Genomic DNA, 23,056 nt, shown 5'->3' with positions numbered 1-23,056 from the left:
CTTGTAATTACAGAATGACAAACCTGCAGAAGGACACGCAAACGGATAGTGTACTAGGATTCCGTCGTTTGTCTGTAACTAGTACTGTATTACTTTGTATGTACTGCTAAGCTTTATATCGCACATCGTAGTGTTACTGTTGTAACCTTGTTAATAATTGAATTCTCAGCATTGCATATAAAAACCAACAAATATTGTTTAATCGTACACGGTGATTTACTGTTTTGCTGGCTATTACACACCGTGGTCCTGTTTGTTGTAATATATCCTGGGGTCAAATGGAGCAACCTTCTGGCCTCTGGGAGGAGCTTGCTGGCAACTGAAGGGCCTTGAGGGAAGCCTCGTGGGCCTCGTTCCGTGTGACAGACATCTCCTCCTCCGATCCTCTTTCCCACACTCTGAGCCACGAGAGCAGAAACCCATTCAGGTGTGGGACGAACGTCCAGGATGCTGAGGAGGGGTGGCCGCCACCTGGTGAAGTGTCTCGACAGCTGGGTGGGCTCCGGAAGCGGCCCCCGGGCGGCTGCCTCCAAAGGGGTCTCGCTCCATCCCACATACATGTCGTTCTCCAGGACCACAGTGAGTACAAGGAAATTGCACTGTGAGCAATGTTCCCTCTAAGCTGTGGAGAGTCTTGTGAGGAAAAATTCTACTTTGTGAGCTACTGGCATTCAAGTCGTGAGCCAGCGATTTGGCTGCTGCAGAAATCAGTTTGCTCCGGAGCCCTCCTTCCTGAGCGAAGACAAAAATGTGTGAGCAGGAGGCTAAAAAACTGTGAGCTAGCTCACACTCACTCAGTTTAGAGGGGACAACGATTGTGAGAAGTGTTTTTAATATGTTGTCGACAGCTTTCAAAGCCGGAGTTCATTCGCTATTGTAGATTTTCCGGGTCGTATGGCCGTGGTCTTGGCATTGTAGGACCTGACTGGCGAAACGTCAGGTCCTACAATGCCAAGACCACAGCCAGACAACCTGGAAAATCTGCAACAGCTAAAGTAGTGTTTTTGCTTTTCAGATGAAGCGTAAACCCAGTCTTCTCGATATGGAGAAATATTTCTTTTTAGCATGCCCTGAAGCTGCTGCCGTTTTGGTGTAGTGGTTAATAGAGTGGACTCTTGTCTGGGAGAACTGGGTCTGATTCCCCACTCCTCCACAATCTACAACAGCTAATGAACTCCACTCCTCCACATGCAGCTGCTGGTATGGCCTTGGGTGAGTCACAAGTTCTCTCAGAGCTGTTCTCTCAGGAGCAGGTCTCGAAAGAGCTCTCTCAGCCCCACCTACCTCACAGGGCGCCTGTTGTGGGGAGGGAAAGGGAAAGGAGATTGTAAGCCGCTCTGAGACTTCTTTGGGTTGTGAAGGGCGGGGTATAAATCCTGTCTTCTCCTCTTCCCTCTCTTCTCCTCCTCCGGTCAGTTAAATTTATTTTCTGGTAATGGCAGAAGGTTCCGGAGAGACTAGAGGAAGCAATTCAGTACTTAAGAGCTAATGAATAGGGATGCACCCACTTCAAATTTTTTGCTTCTGCTTTAAATGTACTAGTCATCTTTTTGTCATCTTTTGGGCATGGAAGAGGGGTCACTGGGTGTGTGTGGAGGGGAGTTATTTGTGATTTTCCTGCAGTGTGCAGGGGGTTGGACTAGATGGCCCTGGAGGTCCCTTCCAACTCTACGATTCTACGATTCCAGCTGGTCTTTGGCACGCCTCTTGTCCGATCCACCTTGCAGAGTGGTGAGGACTTCAGCAAAATAACGCTACGTTGAATGCTTTGAACGTTGAACGCCTGCTGCTATTGCAAAGTGTTGTGATTACGTCTTAACGCCACACGGGATTTTCTTGTGGAACTCACTGTCCTTCAGACAGAGGTCTCCTGAAAAGGTTACATGCAGTGTTCCCTCTAAGCTGAGTTAGTGTGAGCTAGCTCACAGTTTTTTAGCCTCCGGCTCACACATTTTTGTCTTAGCTCAGGAAGGACGGTTGCCGAGCAAACTAATTTATGCAGCAGCCAAATCTCCTGCTCACAACTTTAATGCCAATAGCTCACAAAGTAGAATTTTTGCTCACAGGGCTCCATAGCTTAGAGAGAACATTGGTTACATGACAACAGTTTAAAAAAGAGACAACTGGGGGGGACATGAGCAGTGCTCCCTCTAAGCTGTGGAGTCTTGTGAGCGAAAATTCTACTTTGTGAGCGACTGGCATTAAAGTTGCGAGCCAGCGATTTGGCTGCTGTGTTAATTAGTTTGCTCTGGAGCCCTCCCTTCCTGAGCTAAGACAAAAAATGTGTGAGCTGGAGGCTAAAAAACTGTGAGCTAGCTCACACTCAGGTTAGAGGGAACACTGGACATGAGAGAGGTTTATGAAATTATGCGCAGGGCGAATAGGTTGTTGCCTTTCGCCGTCAGCAAAGATGCCCCCCAGAAGACTCTACGGGTGGGTGTTAGAAAGCCAGTTTTTCGACACTGCGGGAAAACGTGTTAAAACAGCAGGTAATTACCTCAACACTTGAAAGCAAAGCCGCCCACAAAATTGCCTCCCCTAGACAATAAATAGATAGATAAAGATTGCAGAAATGGCTGGGGGCAAAAAAACCTGGTAGGATCACATGCTTCACCTGAAGGAACAGTGAGCTCTGGATTATCCCATAAAAAAATGGACCCAAGGTGGAAAAACGTGGACACACCTATGAATGGCATAGATCCAGTTTTAAACCCTCAAGATGGAGAGAGCATAAAGCAAGCCACTTTCTCTAAGCTGACCAACGGGATAGGGGCCATCTCCTGTAGAAGGTCAATATTAACCCTTGAGTGACGCCACAGGTGCAATGTTTTCCCCCAGCCACTCCTTAAGAACCTAAGAGCCTTGCTGGGTCAGACCAGTCGTCCATCTAGTCCAGCGTCCTGTCTCTCACAGTGGCCAACCAGTTCCTCTGGAGGGCCCACAACAGGGCAGAGAGGCCGAGGCCTTCCCCTGAGAAGAACCTCAGAAGAGCCCTGCTGGGTCAGGCCAGGGAGGGTCCATCCAGTCCAGCATCCTGTCTCACACAGTGGCCAGCCAGTTCCTCTGGAGGGCCAACAACAGGGCAGAGAGGCCGAGGCCTTCCCCTGAGAAGAACCTCAGAAGAGCCCTGCTGGGTCAGACCAGTGAGGGTCCATCCAGTCCAGCCTCCTGTCTCACACAGTGGCCAACCAGTTCCTCTGGAGGGCCAACAACAGGGCAGAGGGACCGAGGCCTTCCCCTGAGAAGAACCTCAGAAGAGCCCTGCTGGGTCAGACCAGTGAGGGTCCATCTAGTCCAGCATCCTCTCTCACACAGTGGCCAGCCAGTTCCTCTGGAGGGCCAACAACAGGGCAGAGAGGCCGAGGCCTTCCCCTGAGAAGAACATCAGAAGAGCCCTGCTGGGTCAGACCAGTGAGAATCCATCTAGTCCAGCCTCCCGTCTCACACAGTGACCTCAACCGGTTCCTCTGGAGGGCCAACAACAGGGCAGAGGGACCGAGGCCTTCCCCTCATAAGAACATCAGAAGAGCCCTGCTGGATCAGACCAGTGAGGGTCCATCCAGTCCAGCCTCCTGTCTCACACAGTGGCCAACCAGTTCCTCTGGAGGGCCAACACGAGGGCAGAGAGGCCGAGGCGTTCCGCTGATCAGAACATCAGAAGAGCCCTTCTGGATCAGACCAGTGAGGGTTCATCCAGTCCAGCATCCTGTCTCACACAGTGGCCAACCAGTTCCTCTGAATAACCAGCAACAAGGCATAGAGGCCGAGGCCTTCCGCTGATCAGAACATCAGAAGAGCCCTGCTGGGTCAGACCAGTGAGGGTCCCTCTAGTCCAGCCTCCTGTCTCACACAGTGGCCAACCAGTTCCTCTGGAGGGCCAACAACAGGGCAAAGAGGCTTAGGCCTTCCCCTGATAAGAACATCAGAAGAGCCCTGCTGGATCAGACCAGTGAGGGTTCATCTAGTCCAGCATCCCGTCTCACTCAGTGGCCAGCCAGTTCCTCTGGAGGGCCAGCAACAGGGCAGAGAGGCCGAGGGCTTCCCCTGAGAAGAACCTCAGAAGAGCCCTGCTGGGTCAGACCAGTGAGGGTCCATACAGTCAACCATCCTTTCTCACACAGCTATGCTGTCATAAGGGTTGGGGGTGTCTCAAGTATCGCTGCATTCTTTCTTCGCTTCTGTAATGCCTGCTTACCTATGGCCTTGCGGGTGGTGTGAGTTGTTTGCACTTCAGGGAACCGTGGGAGCGCTTTCGGTTCTCAGCTTCGGCTCTAACAGCCTGGGGCTCCTTCTCCCGCCCGCGGGAATGTGGCTAATTGGTGTAAGGAAGGGAGGGTGCATACGAATACCCTATATCCCATTATGCTTGTAGGGGTGACGCCATTCCTAACAGTGACTTTGTTAATGCATCTATAGCTCTGCAATAAAGTATAACCTTTCTGATAAGCGTGTACTCAGTTGTTTGCTGTGGAACCTGATACACAGTGGCCAACCAGTCTTCTGAATAGCCAACAACAGGGCAGAGAGGCCGAGGCCTTCCGCTGATCAGAACCTCAGAAGAGCCCTGCTGGATCGGACCAGCGATGGTCCATCTAGTCCAGCATCCCATCTCACCCAGTGGTGAAACCACTTCCTCTGGAGGGCCAACACCAGGGCAGAGAGGCAGAGGCCTTCCCCTGATGTTGTCTCCTGGCTCTGGGCTTCAGAGGCTGACCGCCTCTGAACCTGGAGGTTCCTTTATGTCCCATCAGCTAGTAGCTGCTGATAGACCTCTGCTTCATGAATCTGTCTAAATCCGTTTTAAAGCTGTCTATGCCTGTGGCCATCACGACCTCTTCTGGCAGCACAGGTTCCACCAAAGACAGCTGTATATCTCTTGGATCAGTGACCACAAGCAAGTTCTTATCAGCAGAACTTCAGGAGATATACCTGGAGAGGTGATCTTAAGGGTACGTGGGCAGGGAAGTGACGTGAGCCTCTTTGGGTCCCAATTGGGGACAATGGTGGGGTATCTTTGAATTAATGAATAAATTTAAAAATCCCCCCTCCCACCAGATGATCAGCAACTGAACGCATAGCCCACAGACACGGAGAGCCAGCGTGGCGCAGTTGTGAAGAGCAGCAGAATCTAATCTGGCGAATGGGGTTTGGTTCCCCGCTCCTCCACATGACGCCAGCTGAGTGACATGGGACCAGTCACAGTTCTTTCAGAGCTCTCTCAGCCCCACCTATCTCACAGGGTGCCTGTTGTGGGGAGAGGAAGGGAAGGCAATTGTAAGCCACTCTGAGTCTTCTTAAGGTAGAGAAAAACGGGGTATAAAAACCAATTCTTCTTCATCTTCACAGAGTACAGATGTGGTGGGAAGATTTGAAGAGATAGGAACTTTTTTTCTGTGGTAGAGATGTGCATTCGGTTCGTCTGAACCGAATGCACCCCCGAAAATGGCCCATTTGGACCCCTTTCGGGCTGCTGCGGGCCGATTCAGATTATCTGATCTGAATCAGCTTGCCGCCGAATTGCTGCCGAATTTCGGCGGCAATTCGGCCCCATTATATCCTATGGGCCATTGAAGGCATTGGCAAAACATAGGGTATATTCTGGGGGCTGGAGGGGAGGGGGTTTAAGGGAGAGGCTCCAAATTCGCAGGGCAGCTGCTGGAGCCTCTCCCCAAGATATCAACCACGTTTGAAGAACATTGGACCAGGGGGTCCAATTCTACGGGCCCCCAAACAGGGGAGGTGATACCATCTTGTTTAACTGATAGACTGAAATTACTGTATATTTTATTGGTTTATGAGACTGTTTTATCCTGTTTTTATGTGCTGGCACATGGTGCCATGTTGTGAGCCACCCTGAGCCTGTTTGCAGGGAGGGTGGGGTAGAAGTGTAATAATAAATAAATAAATAAATAAATAAATAAATCCACGCCTACACAAAAGCAAACACATCTGTCTGTTCTCGGCCTCTGCTTTCAGGTCAGGCCTCTTCCCTCCTCAAAGCTGAAGGATTATGCCCTGCCCAATGCCAGCTGGAGTGAGGACATGCTGGATCAGTTCAACAAGTTCATGGCCATGTCTGAAGACGGGACTTGGAGAAGGATCCCTTCGCACAGGAGTGTCGAGGAGAGCGCTCCAGGCAAGGACCTCTGGTTTTATTCCTTCTGTCTGTGTAAAAAAATAATAATCGCTTTTGTCTTACTGGTCTGATCCAGGATTCTCACAAAATCTAGATTAAAAAAAAATCTCTTCATAGATGGCCATGTCATGAAGAGCCAGTTTGGTGCAGTGGTTAAGTGTGCGGACTCTAATCTGGGAGAACCGGGTTTTTATTCCCCACTCCTCCACTTGCACCTGCTGATGTGACCTTGGGTCAGTCACAAGCTCTGGCACAGCTGTCCTTGGAAAAGAGCAGTTCATGTCAGAGCTCTCTCAGCCCCACCCACCTCACAGGGTGTCTGTTGTGGGGAGGGGGAGGGAAAGGAGTTTGTAAGCCGCTCTGAGACTCCAAGTGAAGGGCGGTGTATAAATCCAATCTCTTCTTCTTCTTCTTCTTCATGTCATAATTGCGGAATCAAAACTATGCATATGGATCTCAACGTAATGCGAATAAATGAGGAAAATCCCATAAAGTTAACAAGATCATGTCATAATTTGTAGTTTCATGCAATCCTAGAATCACAGGGTCGGAAGGGTCCCTAGAGGCCATCTAGTCCCGCCCCCTGCTCAGTGCAGGATCAGCCTAGAGCACCCCTGACAAGTGTCGGTCCAGCCACTGCTTGAAGACTGCCAGGGAGGGGGGAACTCACCACCTCCCAAGGCAGCTGATTCCACTGTTGCAGAACTCTTTACTGTAAAAACGTTTTTCCTAATATCCAGCCGGTATCTCCTGTGGCAGTGAATTCCATGTGTTAATCACTCTTTGGGTGAAGAAGGACTTCCTTTTATCCATTCTAACCCGACTACTCAGCAATTTCATTGAGTGCCCACGAGTTCTTGTAGTGTGAGAAAGGGAGAAAAGGACTTCTTTCTCGACCTGCTCTATCCCATGCATAATCTTGTAAACCTCGATCATGTCACCTCCTCAGCCGTCGTTTCTCCATGCTAAAGAGCCCCAAGCGCTTTAACCTTTCTTCATAGGGAAGGTGTTCCAACCCTTGATCATTCTAGTTGCCCTTTTCTGCACTTTTCCCAGTGCTATAATATCCTTTCTGAGGTGTGAACAGAACTGCACACAGTATTCCAAATAAGGTCACACCGTCGATTTATATGGGAGCATTATGATATGCCAGTGGGGCACTTCATCATCTCCTTGTATACTTTTGTCCCCCTCCCACCTGGGCATGCCCTATGAATGTATTGTTGAAATACATTTTGAAAATCTACCTCTTATTAAAGGGTTCTGTTATTGACACGAAAGAAGACCATTCAACACAGTCAAGTGCTGTCTCTGCATCTGAGAACACCGGCATACTCTCTTGTCTGGATTCATTAACATGATTTATTATATCCATCAATCGTTTTACATTTGGTACCATGTCACAATATTTCAGAAACCTTTGTTGTCAAGTTCCACATAAGTAAAGATCATTATTTTGAAAAATAATTTTTATTCTGAACTTTTTGAGGGAATATAGAATAAAGAAAAAGGATAACGGAAAAGAGTAAAAGGTAAAATTACCAAAACGTGGTATAAAGGGCCTTTTTTTTTGCACATATAAAGGACAATTCTTGATTCAAATACTTGAATTTTTAGGAAAATTACATGACACCATAACTTTAAGAAGCACTATAACAACCTACTCAACATTCTACCATTTTCTCATAACATTTTCCCTATCTTATCAGTCTTGTTGATTATATGATAAACCATGAATACCTCATAAAATTTGTATATAATTTTAACATAACAGTTTGATTGTGATCAGGATCATACAGAAGAAAACATTTTAAATACTATACGGAAACTAGCATAAGTGAAGATTATGGAACTCATTCTGCCTTTTCTTCAAATAACCATATCTGCAATGGTTGCTCCCAGAGGTTATTGGGTCCAGGAAGTTCCTTTCTATAATCAGGAAATGTCCAGCTTCCTTGGCACACTCTTAACACTGATGCATGTTTTGGGTCTCTGCTGCCAACGTCTCCATTGCTTCTCACTCCTCTCTCCCCAGAATATATGAAGGAAAAATTGGAGGAGGAGCAGAAGAAAAGAGACACCCGGTACTTCTGCAGGAGCATCGACAGTGAAGGCCTTGGTTTTGAATACGTTATGTTTTTCAACTCGTCGCAGAAAAGGATGGTGGGCATTTTCCAGCTGGGTCCCTACCTGGAAGGGCCTCCGGGGTAAGGCTTTGTGAAGCATGGCATTGTGGGATGAGAGGGGCAGATGGCAGATATTATGAGACAGTGACGGTGATGGACGGACTGAGATGGGCCCCCAAAGACTGGCAGAATATGGGGGTGTATTTGAAAAGCTGCCACTTCGAGGAGGACAAGGAGCTGTTCCCGTTGGCAGCAGAGGATGCGAACATGGGTTTGAATTACAGCAATTTTGTAGGTCTGACCTACAAAATCGTTGTTACCAGAATAAGTTGTGGTGGTGATATGGCTATACCTATGGCCCATCACTAATACCAGGAGCCCAATTATAAGTAGACAAGGAAACAACATCTGGTGTAATTATATGTGTACTAGAATTCTGTAACAGGTCTTTGAATGTGTGTCTAGAATATATAGATAATAGTGACCACTGAGGAAGGCCCTTAGGGGCTGAAACACGTTTGGTCTTCAGTTGTAAAGTTTTTACCCATCATTTGTATGTATAGTGGACGAGCTTTTACAGTCTGATCTTAGACAAAGCAATTTTTAATCAGGAAAGTTTTAACACATGTACACCTTAATAAATATTTGTACTTATATATATGGTTTAGCTTAGCCCTATTTGGTTCATAGTCATAAAATATAATGCCAGGTAGCAGAGATATACACTTTATAAAGGACACAGACAAACACAATTAACTTTCACATTGTTTTCTTACTGAGAAAGACTGGATCATGAGGGTATAAACACAATGAAAAGGGGGAGGGAACCCAGTGGCACCCAGGAGAGCACTGGCATGAGGAGCCCAACAAAACACACACAGCATAAGGAGCCCAGCAGAATAAAACACACTGTAGCAAGGCACACAAAAGCTCATACCTTGAACAAAACTTTGTTGGTCTTAAAGGTGCCTGGTATTTTTGCCATGTGATTGAGGCAGTCCAGCAAAGCAAGCTTTCACTCGTTCCCTCCCTCCCTGCCTCCCTTCAGGAAGGAGCCTTAGCCAGTGGAAGGAAAGAAAGGCTTCCCTTTGTCTCCTGAACATGATTGAGGCAGCCTGGCCAGGAAGCGAGCTCTGGCTGATTCCCTCTCTCTCCCTGGGAGGAGGAGAGGGAGGAGACTCAGCCAGTGCTTTCAATCGCACAGGAGAGGCTTGCCTATCTATCTCTCCTGTGTGATTGAGAGATGGCCTTGCATGTTGGTCTGGAGTAGAAGAACTGGACTCCAGTTGAGTAACACCTTAGAGACTAGCAAGATTTTCAGAATTTCAGCTTTCGGGAAAGATGGAGAGCTGCTTCCGAGAGAGGCTCAGAGGTGCTTTTTGAGCCCTTTCCGACTTGTGTCTCATGAGAGGAGCTCTGACTTTTGAACGTTTATACCCAGAAAATCCAGGCCCGTAGCCAGGATTTTGTGGCTTGTGGGGCATTTTTTTTTTCTGGATAATCTCTGTGCACATGACTGGTCCAAAAATCACCCAGTGAGCTTTGCATCGGAATGGGATGTGTGAATCTTTGCATCCTAGCTCTTAGTCCGACAACAGCCAATACTCCACACTGGCTCTCACTGTGATGCAGGTCCGTAGCCAGGATTTTGTGCTTGTGGGGCAATTTTTCTTCTGGTGGGGCTGAAGTCCTCAGTGCCAAAAGAAAAGCCATTTAGCCAATAGGATAGACCTCTAAACTGCAAGCTATCAACCACTTTAGATGATAGTTCTCAGCTGGTGCAAGTTAATCACAGAAGAATTCTCTGAAAGGAGGCCAGTTTCTTGACACAGAGTTAGAAGGGATCCTAGAGGTCACCCACTCCAACCCCCTTGCTCAGTGTGGGGAAATAGTGAACTACAGCACCCCACTCTGCTTAAAGGAGAGCACACATTTTTTAAATTTTTAAAAATTGATTGAAAAAAGCATTTACGGGATAAATTCTTATGAGATGGTGCCTTTACGAGAGGGAGCGGAGCCCCAAAAGCCTCACCATAGCTATGGGCCTCTGAAAATTTCATTGGTCTCTGTGGTGCGACTGGACTCAGATCTAGCTGTTCCCAAGAAGCAGAGTGTGGACACACAAAAGAAGCAGACGAATCCAATTTTAAAAGCTTAGTTCCTTTTGAAAGGCTCCAAATTCCTACTCACAGTTCCTGCTTTTCCACAAAATGTCAGTTTATGTCCGGCACATCTGCAGGTTTTTATGTCAGACATAAACCGATGTAATATTGAATTGACCACTAGAGGGAGCAAGACACATGTAGAACAAAAAACCTGTCCAAAAAACAGGAATTTACAAGCCAGGGAAATGAGAATGCAGAAAAGCTTTTGCATTCAGCTGGGAGAATTCATCTGTTACTATTCTGATTCCCGTTTGACCAGCACCTTCTCTTAGCTCTGCATTTAGGACGATGAGCCTCATCTCCACTCCATTGTCTTCATCTCTGCTTAGTTGTCTGACGTTTGCCTTCCAGGATTGTGCACGGCGGGTCTATCGCCACCATTCTTGATGCCACCTTGTCGCTGTGCGCCTTCATTGCCACCGACGCTGTTCTAACGGCTAACCTCAGCATAAACTTTAAGAGGTATGTGGATTAGGGTGGGACAGTGGTTTAGTGGTAGAGCATCTGCTTGGCATGCAGGAGGTCCCAGGTTCAATCCCCGGCATCTCCAGGTAAAAGGACCAGGCAGGAGGTGATGGGAAAGACCTCCACCTGAGACCCTGGAGAGCTGTAAAGAGGGGCTGTGGCTCAGTGACAGGGCCTCTGCTTGGCATGCAGGAGGTCCCAGGTTCAATCCCCGGCATCTCCAGTTAAAAAGGACCAGGCAGGAGGTGATGGGAAAGACCTCCTCCTGAGACCCTGGAGAGCTGTAAAGAGGGGCTGTGGCTCAGTGGCAGAGCCTCTGCTTGGCATGCAGGAGGTCCCAGGTTCAATCCCCGGCATCTCCAGTTAAAAAGGACCAGGCAGGAGGTGATGGGAAAGACCTCCTCCTGAGACCCTGGAGAGCTGTAAAGAGGGGCCGTGGCTCAGTGGAAGAGCATCTGCTTGGCATGCAGGAGGTCCCAGGTTCAATCCCCGGCATCTCCAGTTAAAAAGGACCAGGCAGGAGGTGATGGGAAAGACCTCCTCCTGAGACCCTGGTGAGCTGTAAAGAGGGGCTGTGGCTCAGTGGCAGAGCCTCTGCTTGGCATGCAGGAGGTCCCAGGTTCAATCCCCGGCATCTCCAGTTAAAAGGACCAGGCAGGAGGTGATGGGAAAGACCTCCGCCTGAGACCCTGGAGAGCTGTCAAGAGGGCCTGTGGCTCAGTGGCAGAGCCTCTGCTTGGCATGCAGGAGGTCCCAGGTTCAATCCCCGGCGTCTCCACTTAAAAAGGACCAGGTCGGAGGCGAAGTGAAAGACCCTCAGCCTGAAACCCTGCAGAGCCGCTGCCAGCCCGAGTAGACAATACTGACCTTGATGGACAGTAGAATCAGAGCCAGTTTGGTGTCGTGGTTAAGTGCACGGACTCTAATCTGGGAGAAATGGGTTTGATTCCCCACTCCTTTTTAAATTGATGGATTGCAAGCCGCAGTTCTGATAAGAGCTGTTTTTGAAAAAGAGCAGTTTCTGTCAGAGCTCTCTTGGCCCCACCCACCTCACAGGGTGTCTGTTGTGGGGAGGGGAAGGGAGAGGAGTTTGTAAGCCACTCTGAGACTCCTTTGGGTAGTGAAGGGCGGGGTATAAATCCAATCTCCTCCTCTTCTCTTCTAGAAGGCAGCTTCATGTGTTCATATGTATTAGTAAAGGTTCCCTTGCTCGAAAGCCAGTCGAATCCGACTCTAGGGTTGCGGTGCTCATCTCTGTTTCCAAGCCGAAGAGCCAGTGCTGTCCGAAGACATTTCCGTGGTCATGTGGCCGGCGTGACTAAACACCAAGGCGCACGGAACGCTGTTCCCTTCCCACTGAAGTGGTGCCTATTTATCTACTTGCAATTTCTTGCTTTCGAACTGCTAGGTTGGCAGGAGCTGGAACTAGAGACGGGAGCTCACTCCGTCATGCGGCACACTCGGGTCTCAAACTGCTGAACTACCGACCTTCCACAGCCTGCAGTTCGGCATCTTAACCACTTGAGCCACCACGGCTCAAGTGGAAAGGTACCGGCTGGATATTAGGAGAAGCTTTTTGACAGTCAGAGTTGTGCGAGAGGGGAATCAGGAGCCTAGGTTAAGCTGGTGAGCTCCCTCTCCCTGGCAGTCTTCAAGCAGCAGCTGGACCAACACTGGTCAGGGATGCTCTGGGCTGGTCCTGCACTGAGCAGGGGGCTGGACTAGATGGCCTCTAGGGACTCCTTCCCGCTCTGTGACTCTATGATTCTAATTGGCTCAGAAGGATGACTCTGTGCTGTGGATCTCACCGGCTGACCAAGAAAGATTCAGGTGGGTCACTGTGTTGGTCTGAAGCAGCAGAACCAAGTTTGAGTCCAGCGGCACCTTTAAGACCAACACAATGTCAGGATCCACAGCAAAACGACAAAGTACCCGCTTCCAGGAAGGTTTTACTTTTATTTATTTATTTATTTTTTAATAATTTTTTTTATTGTTTTCTACACTGATATATACATAACAACTCCCATACCTCACCACTAACCCTTCCCACCTATACCCTAACCCAAGCAGAATAACACCCCAACACAAACACAACAAAATCCGACCTCTTCCTGCTTCAAATATATAACTTCTGGTTTATACCACAATTTGTTCTAACCAACTATAAAAGGGCGACCAAATATTCTGAAACAGAATATTCCTATTTCCGTTCACTTTTTGAGTTAAGTTGTCCATTTCCGCTACATCTATTATTTTATTTATCAGCTCCTCCTTTGTTGGTACCTTTTCACCCTTCCATCCCTTTGCGAGTAAAAGTCTCGCTGCTGTTAATATGTGGAGTATTAAGTATTTTTCTTTTTTCCTCCAATCATCCGGGAATAGATTTGAAAGGAACACTTTAGGGTCTAACGGGACTTGTTTTTCAGTTATCAGTATTAGCACCATCTGTACCTCCTTCCAGTATTTATTCACCTCGTTACATGTCCACCAAGCGTGGTAATAAGAGCCCACCTGTATCTTACATTTCCAGCCCTTCCCATCTAGTCCCTCGTAAATTCGAGCCAGTCTTTCCGGTGGCATATGCCATCGGTGGACCATTTTGAAAACATTTTCTTTCAGTGCCACAGCCTTCAACCACCCTGTATTTCCCCATATTTTACTTTTATTGAAAAGCCATAGATGCAGTAACATGAACACTGTTAGGAATGGCGGACTACCTATGCGCATAATAGGATATAGGGCATTCGTATGCACCCCCCCTAGCTCTACCCAATTAGATGGACTCCCGCGCGCGGGCATTTGGCATATTCTCTAACGGCCGTAAAGCTGGGAACGAAAGAAGCTCTCACGAAAGCTAGACTCCACCAACCTCTCCAGTAACCTTGACAGATAAGCGTTACAGCTTTGAAGCAATTAAGCGCATGGGAAGGAATGCACAGCAATTAGAAACACACAATACACTCATGGCAGCTTCAGCTGACACACAGTTTTATTCTGGGTATAAGCTTTCAGGTGCATGTACACTTCTTCAGATCTGGAGAACGGCCAATGGCTACTGGCCGTGTTAGTCCGTCGGTAGCAGTCGAAAAGCGCAAGAGTCCCGGAGCACCTCAAAGACTAACAAGATTTGTGGCGGGGGAGGAGCTTTCGTGAGTCATGGCTCACTTCTTCTGATAGATCCAGACGGGTAGCCCTATTAGTCTGTCCGTAGCAGTAGAAAAGAGCAAGCGTCCAGGAGCACCTCAAAGACTAACAACATTTGTGGCAGGGGAGGAGCTTTCGTGAGTCACGGCTCACTTCTTCTGATACAGCTAGAGTCATACATTCTACCTGTATCTGAAGAAGTGAGCAGTGACTCACAAGAGCTCATTCCCTGCCACAAATCCTAGAATCACAGAGTTTGAAGAGGCCATACAGACCTTCTAGTCCGGCCCCCTTGCTCAGTGCGGGATGTTGTTAGTCTTTAAGATGGTATTGGGCTCTTGCTCTTTTCTACTGCAGTAGAAGAGGAAGAGTAGGTTCTTATACCCCTCTTTTATCGACCTCTCGCCACAACACACCCTGTGAGGTAGGTGGGTCTGTGAGAGTTCTGGGAGGACTGGGAGAACTGTGACTGGCCTAAGGCCACCCAGCGGGCTTCACAAGGAGGAGGAATTGGGGAATCAAGAGCCGGTTCTCCAGATTAGAGTCCGCCGTTCTTCGCCACTGTGCCTGGAGCCAGGCACCTGCAGGCCTTCCCGGCGGGGGGGGGGAAGGAGGGTGGGCTTCTAGCTGCAAGGAGGCAAGCCCGGTTGTATTAATGCCACAATATGTTCTCTTTGCAGCCCTGTGCAGCTGGGCTCCGTCGTCCTCGTGGACAGCAAAGTGGACCGGATGGAGGGGAGGAAGGCATTCCTCTCTGGTCCTGTGCTAAGTGTGGACGGGCAGACCCTTCACGCAGAGGGCACAGGTAAGCACTTGACTCCCCTTTTCAGTTTTGACAGCTGCTGTTGGAAACCTGGTAGACCTCTGTGGGACAGGTGGGCCGTCAGAAAGCCGGAGGCCCTGCTGCATCATTAAATGGTGGCGGTGGCGGTGGCGGTGGCAGCGGCGGCAGCCACAGTTCAGACTTGTGGCTGCCATAAGGTGTAGTTTGTCCCTGAGTTAAAACGGAGGAGGAGGAGATTGGATTTATACCCCACCCTTCACTACCCAAAGGTGTCTCAGAGCGGCTTACAAACTCCTTTCCCTTCCCCTCCCCACAACAGACACCCTGTGAGGCAGGTGGGATGAAGAGAGCTCTTGACAGAAACTGCTCTTTTTCAAGGACAGCTCTGAGAGAACTATGACTTGCCCAAGGTCATCCAGCAGGTGCAAGTGGAGAAGTGGGGAATCAAACCCAGTTCTCCCAGATTAGAGTCCGCGCACTTAACCACTACACTAAACTGAGGAGGAGGAGGAGATTGGATTCATACCCCGCCCTTCACTACCCAAAGGTATCTCAGAGCGGCTGACAAACTCCTTCCCCCCCCCCCTCCCCAGAACAGACACCCTGGGAGGTCGGTGGGGCTGAGAGGCTCTTGACAGAAATGGCTCTTTTTCAAGGACAGCTCTTCTCAGAACTATGGCTTGCCCAAGGTCACCCAGCCAGGTGCAAGTGGAGGCGTGGGGACTCAAACCCGGTTCTCCCAGATTAGAGTCCGTGCACTTAGACACCAAACGGAAGGCTTGAAAGATGAGAGCATAGCATGAGATGTCCACTAGAGGGCAGCAAAGATGCACCAAGGGTTGCCAGGCAGGCTAAGACCCAGTACATCTTCAGCTAGCAGGGTCACGTTAAGCTTCCAAAGTGAAGGATCAGGATGTTCAATGACTGGCCCCTGATAACCAAAGGTGCACTGCTTCTGTACATGGAGACTCCGTTGTTTAGCTATCAAGCCTTTACAGGAGACTTGGCTGTCTTGAACTGGTCTAATCTTTTCAAGACGTCTCCGGAAGCGGTTGCCTCCAGATCTTGTGCAAAGCATATTCCTTAAGGTCCAAACCAGATGAGAGTTCATGAACAGATATCAATACAATATGTGTATGTTTGGTGCAGCGGTTAAGTGCGCGGACTCTAATCTGGGAGAACCGGGTTTGATTCCCCACTCCTCCTCCACTCACAGATCCTGGATAACCTTGGGCAAGTCTTGGTTCACTCAAGAGCTGTTCTCTCAAGGGCAGTCCTCGAAAGAGCTCTCTCAGCCCCGCCTACCTCACAGGGTGTCTGTTGTGGGGAGGGGGAGGGGGAAAGGAAATTGTAAGCCGCCCTAAGACTTCGAGTGAAGGGTGGGGCAGAAACCCAATCTCCTCCTCCTCTGGGGGTAAGAGTGGCTACAGGCCACACAAGATTGAAAAACCTACAGGTGGGGCCCGTAGATCTCCTGGAATAAAAAAGTGAACTCCTGATTCTCAGTTCCCCTGGGCCGATTCCGCCCAATCACTTCCTCTGGTGTCACCCCCCGAATATATCCGTGGAAATTGATCAGTTCCCCACATGTTCGTCCGGATCAGCAATTGAGCCGAATCTAATGGCGTTTTCTCCCGAATTTTCTGTCCCTGCTATTTTCAGGTTCTTTCTTTTTTGCTGCGGTGTTGAAGTTGGGGCATTCCAGTGGGGAACTTGCGATTCGCGGCTGTCCCCTCTCCACCCCTTTGCTTCTTTCCCTCCCCTTCACTCCCATTAAGAACATAAGAACATAAGAGACGCCAATGTTGGATCAGGCCAAAGGCCCATCCAGTCCAACACTCTGTGTCACACAGCGGCCAGAAATACCAGGTGCCCTCAGGAGGTCCACCAGTGGGGCCAGGACACTATAAGCCCTCCCACTGTTGAGCCCCCCAAGCACCAAGATGACAGAGCATCACTTGCCCCAGAGTCCCCATCTATACCTTGTGGCTAATAGTCACTGATGGACCTCTGCTCCATATGCTTATCTACGCCCATATGCTTATTCCCGCCTATCAACACCTCTTCAACGCCCTCCTGCTTCTCTCGCCCCTCCCCCCTCTCCTTCCCGCCTGCCTTCGGCGTGCGCAGTAATTTTTTTTGTAATGTCCCTCCCCATGTTGCGTTACAATGCGACAATGGGCCATCGTCGACCGGCATTTAAATGTCCTTCTGCATGTCCGTAGGCTGTTTTCTCAATTCTGTTTGGCAGTTCGCCATGTGTGAAGGTTTAAGCATTCTTTTTCACGTTCGTATACTGACTTCCCATCTGCCCCCCTCCCCCACTTCCCGACCTCATCCTTCCCCCCTTCCTTGGTGCGCGCGTGCTTTCCCCCCTCCAGCGTTGCGTTGCAACGCAATAATAGCCCATCGTTTACTGGACGCAACAATGGGCCATTGTCGACCGGCGTTTAAATATCCTTTTACATGTCCGTATGCTGTTTTCTCATTTCTGTTTGGAATTTGCCATTTGTGTAAAGGTTTATGCATTCTTTTTCACCTTCGTATACCTGACTGTTCCCTGGAAGGCCAGATAATGAAACTGAAGCTCAAATACTTTGGCCACCAAATGAGAAGGGAGCACTCCCTGGAGAAGAAGACCCTGATGCTGGGAAAGATTGAAGGTCAAAGAAGACGGGGACGGCAAAGGATGAGATGGTCAGACAGTGTCATGGATGCAATGAACATGAAATTAAGCAAGCTTCAGAGGACGGCGGAAGACAGGAGGGCCTGGTGGGAGCTGGTCCATGGGGTCGCGAAGAGTCGGACTCGACTGTGCGACTGAACAACAACAAATACTGACTTCCCATCCCCCCCTCCAGGCTGCATCAATGGATGCTTTTCGCGGGCATCGGGGGTCAAAAAATTAAAGGGACCAATCGGCGTTTCTACAACGCAACCTCGCCTTCAAAAAAAAAAAAAAAAGAGGGGGGAGAAGAGAGGCGAGCACTCCCTGGAGAAGAAGACCCTGATGCTGGGAAAGATTGAAGGTCAAAGAAGACGGGGACGGCAAAGGATGAGATGGTCAGACAGTGTCATGGATGCAATGAACATGAAATTAAGCAAGCTTCAGAGGACGGCGGAAGACAGGAGGGCCTGGTGGGAGCTGGTCCATGGGGTCGCGAAGAGTCGGACTCGACTGTGCGACTGAACAACAACAAATACTGACTTCCCATCCCCCCCTCCAGGCTGCATCAATGGATGCTTTTCGCGGGCATCGGGGGTCAAAAAATTAAAGGGACCAATCGGCGTTTCTACAACGCAACCTCCCCTTCAAAAAAAAAAAAAAAAGAGGAGGGAGAAGAGAGGCTCTAGATTCGGGGCAAGGCGACATGCGGAAATGAACACCCAGGCAAAACCCGGGTCAGATTTCCGTAATGCAGAAACGCACACATAGAATCGGGCCAATTAGACTCGAGGGGGGGGGAAGGGGGGCAAAGCATTAGTGCGGAATCGGCCCTGGAGAAAAATGGCTGTCTTGGAGATTGGACTCTAGAGATGCCGGCTTCCAGGTGAGATCTGGGGATCTCCCAGAATTACAGCACATCTCCAGATTACACAGATCAATTCCCCTGGAGGAAAGGGAATGCTTCGGAGGGCGGACTCCAGGGCCTTGTCCCCCATTGAGGTCCCTGGCCTCCCCGGGCTCCACCCCCAAACCTCCAGGAGTTTCCCAACCTGGATCTGGCAACACTATTCCCTCATCCCCCCTGCCGGTGGCCAGGTGGGATTTGGCAACCAGTGTTCCCTCTGAGCTGAGTTAGTGTGAGCTAACTCGCAGTTCTTTAGCCTCCGGCTCACACGTCTTGACGGCTCCAGAGCCAACTAATTTACGCAGTAGCCAAATCGCTCACAACTTTAATGCCAGTGGCAGGGGTCATTTCGTAGAAAAAGAGGTGCAGGAGCTCATTAGCATAACTTATTTGCATAGGCCACACCCCCTGACATCACCGGAAGTGAGTCAGAAGGCAACACCCACCGCTCAGGCTCCACTGGACTGTTTTGAATTGATAGCTATGGGTAGGGGGGAAACGTGCAGATCTGTCCTCGAAGAGGAGGGAGAGCTTGTACCTGAATAAAACTTGGTCTTAAAGGTTCCACTGGACTGTTTTGGACCAGGGGGCCGGGGGGAGCTCTGCAGCTTACCTGGCTGCTTCTTGCTCTGACTGAGGGCTGCTGGGAGCAGGGGGCGGGGCTTGTAGCATATGCCCACCCCCTGGGCTCTTTACTGCCAGAGCTCCGCTCCTGTGCACTCCTGTAGGAAATGACCCCTGCAGTAGCTCACAAGGTAGAATCTTTGCTCACAAGACTCCACAGCAGTGTTCCCTCTAAGCTGAGTCAGTGTGAGCTAGCTCACAGTTTTTTAGCCTCCGGCTCACACATTTTTGCCTTAGCTCAGGAAGGATGGCTCCAGGGCCAACTAATTTATGCAATAGCCAAATCACTCGCTCACAATTTTAATGCCAGGAGCTCACAAAGTATCCCTTTGTTGGGATAAGTCTACAGGAAGAAGCCTTAACGGTCATTTATTCCCTCATGGCCCCCATGCACCTGACATTTTTTGTCCCTCTCCCCAAAGACTAGATCTTGAGGTCATCCAATGAAGCTCTGATGGGCAGTAGGTTCAGGGCGGATAAAAGGAAATACTGCTTTACACAGAGAGTGATTCAAAAGGTGGGATTCGCTGCCAGAGGATGTCGTGATGGCCACAGGAATAGGTAAAAGGAAAAGGTTCCCTCACTTGAAAGCCAGTCGAATCCGACTGTAGTGTTGCGGTGCTCATCTCCCAACTTTAAAAGGGGATAAGACAGATTCATGGAGGGTAAACCTACCAGTGGCTACTAGCCATGGGGACTGAGGGGAACCTCCACATTCAAAGGCAGTCATCTTCTGAATATATGTTTGCCAGGTTTGGGTTGGGAAATACGTGGAGATTTTGGGGGTGGAGCCAGAGGAGGGTGGGGGTTTGGGGAAGGGGTATAATGCCCCAGAGTACCACTGGGGTATAATGCCCTAGAGTACCACCGAATATCAGTGCCAGAAGGCAACATCAGGGAAAGGCCTTGGCCTCTCTGCCCTGTTGCTGGCCCTCCAGAGGAACTGATTGGCCACTGGGTGAGACGGGATGCTGGACTAGATGGACCCTCACAGGTCTGACCCAGCAGGGCTCTTCTGAGGTTCTTCTCAGGGGAAGGCCTCAGCCTCTCTGCCCTGTTGTTGGCCCTCCAGAGGAACTGGTTGGCCCTTGTGTGAGACAGGATGCTGGACTGGATGGACCATTGGTATGATCCAGCAGGGCTCTTATGTTATTCTCAGGGAAAGGCCTCAGCCTCTCTGCCCTGTTGTTGGCCCTCCAGAGGAACTGGTTGGTCCCTGTGTGAGATAGTGTTGCCAATACGCTAAAGGCACTAAGATTCTTTGACTTGTGTGGCTAGCTGATAAACCACACAGTGAAAACAATCATCCAGGCAGTAAAGGGTAACAAAAGCGTTTATTCGAATAAGGAATGCCCTACAGCTTAATTCAGCTTTGGTGTTCAACAAGCAAACGCAATGAGCAAACTTATATACTCTTTTTGCTCCTCCTCACTTTAGATCATCACTGACATCATGTAGACATGCTCAGTTCAGTTTTCTTTGTCTGATCAGTCATCAATCACATATTTCGCATACAGGATGGTAGCTGGCTGAATTTCCCACTCCTACAGCACAGGTTCAGGTCATTATTTCTAATTTATAGCTTTGTTTACTCCTTTGGCACTCCTCCCAGAGTCCTGTTACCTCTGACTGAACTTCTCAGGCTGGGTTCATTCTCCATACTACATTCTGTCAGTTCAGTTACAAAATTCTACAAATTTAGTTCTTCTTTACACATAATACATGTATATAAAAGTATCTTAAAGCATTTTCATAAACTTATTTTCACTTACAGATACACAAAATATAAAAACATATCATCACAATGACATTCTAAAGCATTAAACTCTTTACATGAATTCTTTTAGTTTTTCAAAATACCTTGTAGCATTAAGCTCTTGTAGATACATTGATTTACACATTATTATTCATTTTGGTTCATCAGGAAAATTTTACAGAATTATTCTTGATTATTTCATGAAACTTGTTCAGCTAAAATTGAGGTTTATACTTTGTAAAACCTATAGCTTAGTTCAGCCTGTAGGAGACACTGTTCTAAAACACAAATTCTACACCTTTTAATTGATTTCTCTAATTGGTGCCAAGAGTCATGATCTGCACCTTTTAATTGGCAGATGTGCATGATTTAATGACTTTTGGTTCCTGGCTGAACTCAATAGCTGGTTCCTCCCTGGAACTTCAAAAGATACACTCCTTTTCATTAGCCTTTTCAACTTAGTTTCTTTCTACTTATTCATGATTTATGTTTTTATGTCCACACACACCTGGCACAGCTCTTGACCATTTTCCAACTCTTTTTTGTTAGTTCTTTAACTTGGCTTTAAACACAGTCCCTTAAAACATTTCTCTTCAGGCAAGCATCCTTCTTTGCTTTAAACTAACAGAACTTAGAATTTATAAACATCTTATACATTAACTTGTCTCAAACATAACATGAAATCTTAAAAACCAAACAGTTATATTAAGAGAAAGGATTTCTCTATGTTACAATGCATAATAACATTACTTTATTCTAATTAGGCTCTCCCCTTTGAAATAGAAGAGGAAACAATTGGCAGTGATTGCAAGCTTTCTAATTTAGCATTACTAGCAAACAAAGCTTTGTTCTAACTTTTCAAAATGTAAAGTATTTTCCTTATTTAAAATAATATAATACATATATAAATATTTAATCCAAGCATCTAATACATTGAATATGTTCTGTGTCTCTCATTCATAAGCTCTCATTCAGAGCTGCTTTCCACAAAACAAAAACTGCTACCAGGTCAATTTGACCAAAATTGGCAGAGACTTCAATAAGGGAGGATCACACCTCCCTTTTGAAGTGCTAAACTTTTTATAAATATAAATCTAGGACTCTCGACAGGTCTTCAAAGTTGGTTAAATTAATGGGCATAAACACCTACATTAATTTCCATTAAAAAGTTACATCACAAACACTCATTTTCTTCCGTTAAAACAAGAGCTAAAAACATGTCAATTAAAAATGATTGAAATCATTTGGTGCTATACAACACTGTCTAATGTTCTAAAACAGGATGCTAACTGTCCAGGAAAATCCCAAAGAATTTTATCCCAAAGGTTTCTATAAGACAGTAATAATCAATTTAAAATATTTAAGCCTGGACATACTCTACAATAGGATGCTGGACTGGATGGACCACTGGTCTGATCCAGCAGGGCTCTTCTGATGTTCTTCTCAGGGGAAGGCCTCGGCCTCTCTGTCCTGTTGTTAGCCTTCCAAAGGAAATGGTTGGCCACTGTGTGAGACAGGATGCTGGACTGGGTGGACCACTGGTATGATCCAGCAGGGCTCTTCTAATGTTCTTCTCAGGGAAAGGCCTCCAGAGGAACTGGTTGGCCACTGTGTGAGACAGGATGCTGGACTAGATGGACCACTGGGCTGATCCAACAGGGCTCTTCTGATGTTCTTCTCAGGGGAAGGCCTCGGTCTCTATGCCCTGTTGTTGGCCTTCCAGAGGAACTGGTTGGCCACTGTGTGAGGCAGGATGCTGGACTGGATGGACCACTAATCCAGCCGGGCTTTTCTGATGTTGTCATGTTCTTATGACATGTACCTTGGCTGAACTGTCCCGCTTTCTCTTGTTTTCCTTTTTCTTGGTTTTAGCTCTGATACTGCAACTGAATTTCAGCAAGCCTGTCTAGGAGCAGCAGCTTCCTTCTACGTCACGCTTCCAAGCCCACTCAACGAGCCCCAGACCTTCGCCTAGGCCCAGTTGTCTTGAGCCAAGCCTATCGGTCTGCATCTCTTGCTCGCCACAGTTCTGGAGTCGGCTGCCTTCAAAGTTTACTCTGGCCTTCATACGCCCAAACAAAAGCCTATTCCACTTCATCCACTTGAATCCCAAGCGTGCCATTTTCCCCCATAGCCAAGACCCAATTCATATTGCCAAGGATTTGTTTTTTGTTCCAAAGAGCTGGCAGAATTTCTCTGCTGGCCTGAAGTAGATCTCCTGGAATGACACCTGGTTTCCAGCAGTAGAAAAGAGCAAGAGTCCAGTAGCACCTTAAAGACTAAC

The 23,056-nt window shown here is 48.2% G+C and overlaps 1 protein-coding gene across 1 annotated transcript; it reads left to right on the top strand.

The window, feature by feature from the left end:
- The first annotated feature begins 447 nt into the window (after positions 1–447).
- Positions 448–22,747, top strand: LOC107126255 (acyl-coenzyme A thioesterase THEM4-like). Its single transcript, XM_015429797.1, has 7 exons — positions 448–579; positions 5,977–6,136; positions 8,172–8,343; positions 10,779–10,889; positions 14,717–14,841; positions 16,483–16,510; positions 22,645–22,747. The coding sequence occupies exons 1-7, from the start codon at positions 448–450 to the stop codon at positions 22,745–22,747; spliced, it is 831 nt and encodes a 276-aa protein (XP_015285283.1).
- The last annotated feature ends 309 nt before the right edge of the window (positions 22,748–23,056 follow it).

The sequence above is a fragment of the Gekko japonicus genome, unplaced genomic scaffold (genome assembly GCF_001447785.1).
Source record: "Gekko japonicus isolate JY-2015 unplaced genomic scaffold, Gekko_japonicus_V1.1 scaffold1096, whole genome shotgun sequence".
NCBI classification, from domain to species: domain Eukaryota; kingdom Metazoa; phylum Chordata; class Lepidosauria; order Squamata; family Gekkonidae; genus Gekko; species Gekko japonicus.
This window is presented reverse-complemented; position numbering and strand designations above follow the sequence as displayed.